This window comes from Crinia signifera, chromosome 11 (genome assembly GCF_055691185.1).
Source record: "Crinia signifera chromosome 11, ASM5569118v1, whole genome shotgun sequence".
In the NCBI taxonomy this organism is placed as follows: Eukaryota; Metazoa; Chordata; class Amphibia; order Anura; family Myobatrachidae; genus Crinia; species Crinia signifera.
The window spans coordinates 70,413,763-70,424,861 of NC_139227.1; the positions used below are offsets into that span (position 1 = coordinate 70,413,763).

Consider the following 11,099-nt stretch of genomic DNA (forward strand, 5'->3'; position numbering starts at 1 on the left):
TAGGTGAACATGGTGAAAAATGGGTGGTGCCTAACAAAGGTGGTGAGGATATTGCAGGGAGTCCCAGCTTGGGTGAACACCGCAAGATGGAAGTCATAATAGAGGAGTCCTATGAGTTCAAGGTGAGGTGGAAGGAAAGAGTGGTAAAGAAATGATAAAAAGCCAAAGGTAAAAAAAAAAAAAAAATGTGTATATATATATATATATATATATATATATATATATATATGCAGTGCTATTTTTCTGCAGGAACTAGCAGGAACTCAGTTCCCGAACCTCTTATTAATTATGACATCATCAGGAACTGGGTCCCTGAACCTGTTCTGGCCCAGAATGTACTTTCCATAACAGAAGTTTTATTTTAAAGTCCCCTGTGAATGCCTTTGTTTCTAAATACAATATATACATCTCTCTCTCTCTCTCTCTCTCTCTCTATTTTTATTTCATCGACCCACCCCCAGACCCGGAGTCCCTGAACCTGTTTTTCTAGAAAAATAGTACTGTGTAATATACATGTATATATGTAGTACTCTTCCAAGTGTCACCATGCTCTAAGCTCTATCTCTGCTGCCTACCATTACTATTCCTTCCCATGTGCAGATCTCAGGAGCGAACAGCTTCGGCGAGATCCACACTCACAGAGCTGTTTGCTCCAGAGGGGACAGACAGGGGGTCGAATCAGGGGAACGCCCAGCGTTTTATAGGCGTCCCCATGAAAATGCTAGGCATTCCCCTGGGAACGCGGGCGGGCCGATGCCTGCGGGGGTGGGCGCTGATGTTACATCAGCGCCCGCTCCCTCTTCGGTGGACACTGAAGGAAATAAAAGTCGGTCTAAGTCGGTCTAGACTGAATTTTATATCTGAAGGGGAGAGAAATCATTAGATCTTTGGAGACCATCAGATGATTCCTCTCCCCTTAAGCCGCATACAAGGGGATGTGTTCTCGTACATCCCTTCACATTTACCGAGGGGATTTGGCGGTGGGGGAGGTCTGCGTTTGGCTGAGACTGATGCTTAGCGAGCGTTGTTGAATCAGGGCTCTCTTATTCTATTCATCTCTATGCTGTCACTCTCTTACATCTCCTATTGCTGTCAGCATAAGTTTCTGTGTCCTTTTGTAAGCTGCCCATACACGGTGAGCTGTGCGATGAGATGTGTGACACAAGCGCGGATCTCATCGCACCCAGAAATTTTACCGTGTATGGGCACCATTACACAGACTGTCTCTATGCCCTCATCATGCCCTGTTATTATGACTTATTCGTCATGCTATTACCATGCTCACATGTAACTTTTGGGTCATCATATCCTCCTCTGATTTCCACATAGAACACGGTAGACAAGCTGATTAAAAAGGCAAACTTGGCGCTGGTAGTTGGGAGCAGCAGTTGGAGAGAGCAGTTTGTGAGCGCAGTCACGGTCAGCGCAGGTGAGCATGTCGCACACTCTGTACATCTTCATTCTCTGCACGTTCCTGTTCAATGCCAGCTGTCTGAAGCTTTTCCTATAACACAGCCAGCATAGTCCCAAGCTTACTCTACTCTAGCACACCAGAAGGCTTGGCATTGTTGCACACTTAGTGAAATGTCACACACTAACCGCCAGTATGCTCACTACTCTTTGCACAAGTAATTAATTTGCACACATGCTTTTTTACATTTCTCCCACCTCACCCAACTAACACTGCTTCCCCCTGTCCCCACCTATGTCCATCCCTTCCTGCATGCCACCAAATCCCTATTGTCTTGTCTTTCCTCTACCCTGTCTCCCTCCCTTTTCCCCTCGACCTGACTCTCTCTATTCCCCCACTTTTACTCCTCCTTCCTATTTCTCTTTCTTCCCCTTGCCGTTCCTCCTGCCTTGTCCTTCCCCCCCTTTCCTGCCTCATTCTGGCTCTGCCCCACCCCCTCTCCCTTTCTGCATGTCCCATCCTGGGCAGGAGATGATGATGATGAGGAGAGCAGTGAGGAAGGGCTACCCAGTTGCTGTGACTACATCATGCATTTCCTGACCGTCTTCTGGAAGGTTCTCTTTGCCTTTGTGCCCCCCACTGAATACTGGGGGGGCTGGGCCTGCTTTCTGGTCTCCATCTGCATCATTGGGATCCTCACTGCTGTCACTGGTGACCTGGCTGCGCACTTTGGCTGCACTGTTGGCCTCAAAGACTCCGTCACTGCTGTGGTCTTTGTTGCTTTGGGTACATCTGTACCAGGTATGGACTGCTACGTGTTATTATTTCTGTATGTTGGGGGTATAATGGGTAGTGAAGGGTTGATGCAAATACATTGGTTAAGTAGCTTAATACTTGGCAACATTTTACTAATACTCTCAGGGGGATCACTAAGGGCAGACACAGGTGAGAGGTGTGGGGTGCGGTATAGTGAATCGTCCTTCTGGTGCACTGACTCGGATTACAGTGACACATTTCTCCACAAATCCCATCTTCAGGCCTCCATACTTCCCACTTCACTGGAAGGGTTAATGTATTTGGGAGACTTGTTTACCTCCTTGGAACACCATGAAATCCAACTGCTGCTATGGGGCCCAACAGCTTGGGGGGCCCCAAAGGCAATCCCACTGCACCCTGTTTAGTTTTGTCATTGTCCCCAGTTTACTGCTACCAGAACTTCTGCAAAACATGGAGGCCCCGAACTGATGTGGCGCTCTCCCTGCTTTGCCTATGCCACTGATGTGTGTTGCTGCCGACTACCGCTGATTGCACAGTGAATGACAGGCAGCAGCGGCATCAGCAGTATAACAGCATAAGGAGCGGACCCCACAACTGTAAAGGCCCATGCTGCTCGCCCCTAACCCAAGCAGGAGATACAATCATCAGTGTATGTATGTGTGTGTATATAATACATATACAGTATGTATGTGAGAGACAGTGTATGTATGTATGTATGTATGTGTGTGTGTGTGTGTATACATAATATATATACAGTTTGTATGTAAGAGGCAGTGTACAGATGTGGCCACATACAGTGTTGCTGGAGCCACTTGCATATGCACCCACCTCCTAATAAGTGTTAGGGGGCCCTTTAAAATTTTTGCTATGGGGCCCCCAGCAATTTAGTTATGCCCCTGTTCCTAAACATCACCGCCCATGATCCCACGACCAATAAGCACTGCCAATCCTGACAGATTCTCTGATCCCTACCAAATTCTGTATGACAGAGATGTATAAATCAGCATCTGTGCAGCAGCCAATTTACAATAAGCTGCAATTTGGCAGGTCAGAGCATAGCCACTTCTGGAGTACACGGAGGATATAACCCCATTACAGAGTTATGATAACAACTATCCCATAAAAACAGTTGTTTGGGATTTCTTTGCACAAATCACTATAGCTGGATATTAGAAGCAGTTCAGTAATCCTATTCTTCTTGGTTTGTTTCTTCAGATGAATAGTAATAATTGATAATTCCGCAGTGTTATGTGATTACCATGGAAACCAAAATCACATGATGCAGTGAGCAGAGAAGCTTTGGCATGCTCATCTCAGCCTTGTATTCACTGTGACATCTCTTCCCCCTCCCTCAAGATAAATTGTATCATCATGGCATACTGTTGCAAATTGCAGCATTACAGCATGGGGGCTGTGTCATAATGATGTCATTACCAGCACCACACCTCCCACCTGGGCCTCACCCTCCCAGAGAGTAATATCACAAAGTAGGTGAGTATTGTAAACTTATCAATGTTGCAACATCACTGTGAAAACTTCCCTATACACAATACACTACACATAGGTTATCATATGGACAAATATACATAGTAAATTACAGAACCGGATTAAGCCTTCGGGGGACCCGGGGCACTTTAGAAATGGGGGCCCCCTCCTACTACTTGTCATTACTGGCCGCAAACTGCATGGGAGAATATTACACTGTCAAAACACAGAGTAAAAGCAGTATAAATATAAACATATATATATATTATATATTATATATATTTTTAGCTAATGGTTTTGTGCATGGGAGTGGGATAGTGCTGCAGCTTCACCTATCTGCCAATGTGACAATGATTAATGGTGCTGAGCATCAGGAGTCAAGGCACACTGACTGCACAATTGTGCAATGCATTACTTGGAGTTGACTAAACCCCATAACACTTTGCACAAGAGGTCAGAGGCTGAGAGGCTTGTGCTGAGCTCTGCTTGGTGGAGCTCATCATATGCTTCTCAGGCCCATGAAGGATAGCAGCAGCAGCTAACTTGTCATGGGAGGGTTTTTAATCAGAGGCAGTGCTGAGCCTGTCAGGGCTCCTACAGAGTAAGGTACAGAGGGACAAATGATGAGCTCCACCAAGCAGAGCTCAGCACAAAAAACACTTACAGAAAATGGGACTGTTTCTTGCAATAGCATGATTTCCGCCCAGTTACCATTCAGCAATACCCATGTCACAGAAACTTTGGCCCAACAACAACATACCATTCCACTGATAGAGATCTGGGTCAGTGTAGGTTTGGTCCGGCGCAGTCACCAGGCAAAGGACACACATCATGTGAAGGCAACATAGTCAGTGTCCATGTGTCAGTGTCTGCCACTGTATCAGCATCTGTGTGTCAGCATCAGTGTGACCACTCATGAAAGTCCGTTCATCAGCTCTTAGTGTGTCAGCATCCATGCGTCACTGTCTGTGTGTCCATGTGCCAGCATCTGGAGGTCAGCTTGTGCATGTCAATGTGTCAGTGTTTGTCCATCCTTGCATCAGCATCCGTGAGTCAGCTGCCTGTGTGTCAGTGTGAGTGTATCCATGTGTCAGAGTCTGTCTGTCTGTGTGTCCATGTGTCAGTGCCTGTATGTCAGTGTCCATAGATTAGTGTGTTAACAAGAGTGAGTCAGTGTTTGTGTGTGCCAGCGCCACATGTCCACGTATGCCAGTGTGTCAGTATCTATTTGTGTCCTTGTGTCAGTGTCTGCGTGTCAGCATCAGTGTCTGTGTGTCAGCATCCACATGTTAGTGTCTCTTTGTCAGTATGTCTCTTTCTCAGTGTGTCAGCGCATATCACTAAAATGCTATCGCTTTGCTACACAGCGAAGTGCTTACACAGTACCGGCTGTGCAGCCCTATGAAGTCAGGCACAGGTTGGACATGTTTTGGGCAGCATTGGCTGCATGTCCGTACCCCCAAACGGTCCGGACACAGCTGCGTTGTGTGGACTGCTCCCACAAAACTGTCCGTCACCGCCCTACATATAGGGGGTGATTCTGATTGAATCGGTCCCCTGCGCGTTTGGGGGACTGATTTTTGGTGGCTGCACATGCGCATAGTTATGTATGCGTATGTGCAGCCGCTGCGTGCGAGCAGTCGCAGCACTCGCACACAGCGTTTCATGGGCGTTCCCAAGAAAAGTTAAACGCTGGGTGTTCCCCTGGAAGTTTCCCAATGACGCGGGTGCAGGGGTCGTGTACCTGACTTCAGCGGATGTGAGCCGCCCACCTGCTTCCCGCACAGGGTGCTCAGAGATCTGAGACATCACAGAGGTGTCTCTTATCTGCGAGTGCCGGAGAAATCATTTGATCGTCGCCGACCATCGAATGATTTGTCCCCCGCACCCAAGGCTGCAAATGGATAATTATGCAAATAATCCATTCGCAGCTGTACGGGGATCACGGCGTGCGAGGGGGGGGGGGAGCAGCGTCATGTTGGACTCGAAATGCAGCCTTGCGAGTCAACCAGAATAAAAGCCATAGTGCGCATACCTCCCGATTACAGTGGGACAGTAGCAGTAGCGCTAGTTGCAGACCCCCCATCCTTCCCACGGTGCTTGCGGAATAGATACTACATACCGGATGTTTATTCACACATAGTACGGGACATGTCCTTGTAGAAATTGCACAAATGCTATAGTATAATTAGAGCTGCATTTATTTCATCAGCAAATTAGTATCCTTTAAATGATATGCTACATATACAGTAGGCTACTTATTTATTTCATGAAAAGCCCACGTGGATTTCAGTTGCTTTTAATAGCAGGGTTGCCGACTTTTTAATGCTCCTCTCCAGGAGAAGCCGTCATTAAGCCCCGCCCCCATCACGTGAAATAGTAGAAATGACTGATATCCATGGAGGGGGCGGGGCTAAAATGACGCGATTGTGCCATTTTAGCTCCGCCCCCTCCTCTGAGACCCGCGGATTGCGGCATTTACATGCCGCGATTCGGGGGGGCTCAGGGGGGTCCCCCAGATTCCGGGAGGGTTGCCCACCCTTCCGGGGGGCCGGGAGGGGGACCCGATTTTCGGGAGACTCCCGGGAATTCCGGGAGGGTCGGCAACACTGCTTAATAGTAAATATAATGGGACAAATTTACTAAGATGGGAATTCTATTTCAGATGAGATGTTGCTATGGGCAACCAATCAGATAGTATCTATTACTGTATCTTCTAGAAGGTGCAAAATAAATAAGAAGTAGATTCTGATTGGTTGCCCATGGCAGCAGCATTCCATCTAAACTAGAACTCCCATCTTTGTAAATATCCCCCAATATGTCTCTGTTACAATGCTACTGTAGGTATAAGTAGATGTTAGGTCGCCCCTTAGGGGTGATCATTTTAGAGTGAAAAGACAGATGTTATGGATTGATAGATTAGGCGACTGGGCCTCTTAGATTACCCGCACTGGGGTTACTATCGCTGTTGCTTACATAGAAGCAGGATCTATAGCACTAATATGGTAATGCAGCAGGAGCAATGCACCTTCATGCATTACTGATCTGAACTGTGTCCTAGGAAGCAGTATCGACTAATCTCTGGCAACATCGGCTGTCTGTGTGACCCACCGTGTTGCGCAATCCAATTGTCACAAGCCCCTCCCTCCACACAATGCAAGCAACACATTTTTAACCCTTTGAGTGCCAACATCTCTGTGGGAGATGGGAATAATATATGCTAAAGATGTCAGCGTCGCTCACATTTGTTATATAAGTTCAAATAAAATATGTGTTAAAAAAAGATGGAGTGTCTCTCAGCCAGCGCCGGGGCTCACCAGAATGCCCCTGCTGGCGAGTGCCGGCGGAGAGGTGCTCCATCTGACGCACGCGCGTCCCAGTTTTCGGGCAGCAGGGGACCAGAACCCTGCCTGTCTCCGCTTCAGGGAGACAGGCAGAGTTAGGGGGTGCGGGGAGAGGGCGAGGACCGGCAGACAGGGACCGACTGGGAGCTCCATAGGAAGGGGACTCACGTGCGTCCCTTTCCCGACGGTTGGCGATCCAAATGCCGGACCCTAGCTGAATGACAGCGGCTACATATGTATATAAGGTAAACATTACCGGTCAATATGATGAATAAAAAGGTTTGTTTGGCAATAATTTTCACACCAATTTTGACAAGTTCACTTGGCACTCAAAGGGTTAATAACAGAGGCTGTCTCCTCCTGCTACCCCCAAGACTGATATTCGGTGGCTGTCCTGTGTCTGACTTTGCCGACCCATACTGGGTGCATACACAAAATATCAATCATCAGTGAGCCGCAGGTCCTTGAGGAATGTCCTTGAGGAGTCACTGTGCCCAAGAGGTCTGAAAACAATGGAATGTTTTTAAAGTGATGTTGTAATATTGGTATAAATGACCACAAGTGTACTATTTGTACCAATTTCTGGCAATTAATACCCTCTGCCCATATGGCACAACAATCATTAATACTGGGCGTTTGCAACTACACGGAATTGATATACTACTTATTCAAGTATTGCTTTCTTTTGTGTTAATGAGATAATGGACACATGAGCAATTGTGATTGGAAAATCACATGATATTTTATCTGACAAAGTGCCTGTGATTCTGAAACATTCTAGAATATTCTTGCAATGCAGTAGAAGGGAGAGGTTTCTTTGAAGTCAGATTCCTTATTGTGCTTGCTTTTTCTGTGTATAAACTTATATATGTCATAGTTGCCAACTTTTTTGCTGCCCTCTCCGGGAGAGGGCAGCCAGCTTAATGAAGCAGGGGGGCCGTGGCCATCCCCGGGAGGGGGAAAGGGTAGGTTCTAGAGTGAACCCGCAATTTTAGCCCCGCCCCCCACAGTGCAATGCTGGTATTTCAGACATTGCAATGTGGGGGCGGGGCTAAAATGCAGCAATCGCGTCACTTGACCCGCGGACCCGCTTGTCGGGGGGGGGGGGGGGGTCCGCGGGAGATGGAGGGAAATACGGGAGGGTTTCTGGGGGGCCGGGAGGGTAGGCAACCCTGATATATGTTAAACAGTGTTCCACATAAGAACTAAGCACCACGGCAACACCTTCATTCATTTTATTTAGACCCTTTTGATAAATCTCTCCTTAATAAGTTATGGACAATTCTAAAAATAAAAATCATGAAAAAACGGATTGTATATTATTGCAGTGTATTTACATCACTATATCTTTTTTTCCCCCTCAGACACATTTGCCAGCAAAGTGGCAGCAGTTCAAGACCCCCATGCCGATGCGTCCATTGGTAACGTGACAGGTAGCAATGCCGTCAATGTCTTCCTGGGCCTAGGAGTGGCATGGAGCATTGCTTCTATTTACTGGGCTGGGCAGGGCAAGAGCTTCCATGTGGCCCCAGGAAGCCTGGCTTTTTCTGTCACCCTTTTTACAGGTCTGTCTATTGTCTGCCTCTGTGTTCTCCTTTACCGTAGACGTCCTCCAATTGGTGGAGAACTTGGAGGACCACGAATTCCCAAAATCGTGACTTCTCTTTTTTTCCTTGGGCTGTGGCTTGTGTACATATTGCTGGCATCATTGGAAGCTTATTGCCACATCCACGGCTTTTAAATATTTTGTTGTCCTACAGAATTTATTTGACTGGGCATACATGAAATTGTTCTTCCCCAGATACTTTTTTTGGTTAATATACAACGTTTTAACTTTCCATGGAACCCAACAAATTGCACAAATGAAACAACAAGGGCAGTAGCCTTGGACAATATATAATTGCTCAGCCACGATGTTGTCTTCCCAGGTTCATTCTCATTCTGATGCAGTTCTATGGATTGCAATACCAAGGGTAATATGACAAGTATTTGTCCTGCATATGGGCATTTCATAACTACATATCTACGGAGAGCACTGTTATATCCTAAATTTTTTTGGACAATTCTTGCTGTTCTATGTTGGGATTGTTATGACTCTGTGAGGCAATAAATAAGAGCTACATCGATGGGAGTCCGACTGTCTCAGCCAGAAATGTTTCTCCGCTGCCAGGTGCAGTTGATGAGGGATATTCCTCCTACAGAGACCGGGACTTCCTGGATTTGCGTTTCCTGAGGCAACTGAAGTGACACAAACTGATAAAACAGAACAACCATATTCAGGGCTTCCACTGACCACTATGGCCAAAATGGAGTCTTCCTTTGTAAGGAATTGCAGTGGCATTGGGGAAATGCGATGATAGGCAATAGGGCAATTCTTATTCTGGGCCACAAACAAGATCCCCAATATAATTGGCGGCATAGGGGTTGGAGTTTTGTGATGTCAGACAGTAGCGGTCTACTAGACTTAAAATTCAGGTTACTTCAAATGAAAGCGCTGCAATTAACATGCTAAATGTTAGTTAATGCCCTTTTATATTTGACCTTCTTGTATTATAAGTTACATCGTGATTTCAAGCAAAGAACTGAGTTATGTGCATCGGTAGAGAGAGAATGAAAGAACGCTTATGCAGGTACTGTGGGAAATATAGAGAGAGGTCGGACATATGCAGAGGTATATAGAGACTCTACAATACTTATCGGAAGGAGTGGGTGCAGCAGGCACTGAGTGAATGTACACGACAGAGAGAAGGTGGCAGAGATATCATGGGATTATATTTGGCACTGTGGCTAAAAGATTGTTCCCTTCTGAGTTACCTGCACGTAAACTCACTGTATATTCTGTATAAATAACGTGTGCGTGTTTGGAGCAGTGTAATGTACATATGACATTTGTGTGACATGTCTAATAGTGCTGTGTCATTAATCAAGGGTGCGGTGTTCGAATTTCAAGTCTGTTTGTTGCGAAAATAGTATAACGATACACACGTAAAACATGTATGCAGGATGATGGAGAGTGTGGGATCTTTGTGGTGCCATGTTGAGGTGTAACATTACAGGACACGTGGTTACTTGCTACCATTGTGTGGCCAGGGGTGTTTGTCTGATGTGGTTTGTGTACATGTGTATATGGGCCAGATGTACTAAGCCCTGAAAGTGAAAAACTGGAGAGTGATAAACCACCAACCAATCAGCTTCTACCTGTCATTTTTTAAACACAGCCTGTGATATGGAACTTAGGAGCTGATTGGCTGGTGGTTTATCACGCTCCGTTTTTATCACTTTTTAAACTTAGTAAATCTGGCTCTATGTTTGTTAAGCTCTTTATAAAAGAGCGTTCACTTCCTATTTCTGGTAACAATAACCATTTACTGGTGAACCTGTGGCGGCGTCAGATGGAAAGGTCAGGCACACTATGGTGGTATGTTGCACATTGCTCTGAAGGGTTAACTATGGGATATGGTCACTAGGTTGACCCCATTTAGGTTGACATGTATTGGGTCAACCACTAAGCATAGCAAGGCACCGTGCCTGAAGCATGGCGAGCACAATGCGCCATGCGAGGGGACACGGTACACTTGGACGGTGTCCATGTAGACTGTGTCGACACTCGGGACAAAAAAAGTGAAAGACTCATGTCGTCCTTCCCATTATTGACCTATTTCAGGTGTCTACCCAATGTCGACCTAAATTTGGCCAGTCCAAGGACCCATACCCGTTACTACAAATGGAAGCTGGAAAGTTACTACAGATTATGGTCCCTTCTTTTCTCTTTGGTATGTTTTCCTTTATCAGACTTTGGTAATTTAATATGATTTTATTTTTATATCTGTTTAAATGTCTTCTTAATTATGGCAGCTCAGAGATTAAAATATATAACAACAAATCTTTAGGGACTGTTAAAAGCTGTTATATTAAAATGAGTCACGTTTAGCTGAAGCCTCAATGGGATAATCAATGTTACCTTCCCGTTCTGTGTGAGTGCCTTGTTCTTGTACCTGGAGCATGTCAGAATGTTGTGCACTGTATTACATTGAATTTTTTAAAATAAAAAGTACAAGTATATATAAAAGACTTAAAGCACA

At 45.8% G+C, this 11,099-nt stretch overlaps 1 protein-coding gene across 3 annotated transcripts in view; it reads left to right on the top strand.

Annotated features, from left to right (window-relative positions):
* The window catches only part of LOC146045152 (sodium/calcium exchanger 1-like), an 82,309-nt gene extending 73,166 nt beyond the window's left edge, over positions 1-9,143 (top strand). For 2 of the 3 annotated variants that reach the window (XM_083163849.1, XM_083163848.1), the window contains exons 4-7: positions 4-122; positions 1,330-1,429; positions 1,940-2,212; positions 8,382-9,143. In XM_083163849.1, the coding sequence (XP_083019975.1) occupies positions 4-122; positions 1,330-1,429; positions 1,940-2,212; positions 8,382-8,758 (869 nt within the window). In that variant the 3' untranslated portion in view covers positions 8,759-9,143. The remainder of the gene's footprint in view (positions 1-3; positions 123-1,329; positions 1,430-1,939; positions 2,213-8,381) is intronic. The other variant, XM_083163850.1, reaches the window with a different exon arrangement.
* The last annotated feature ends 1,956 nt before the right edge of the window (positions 9,144-11,099 follow it).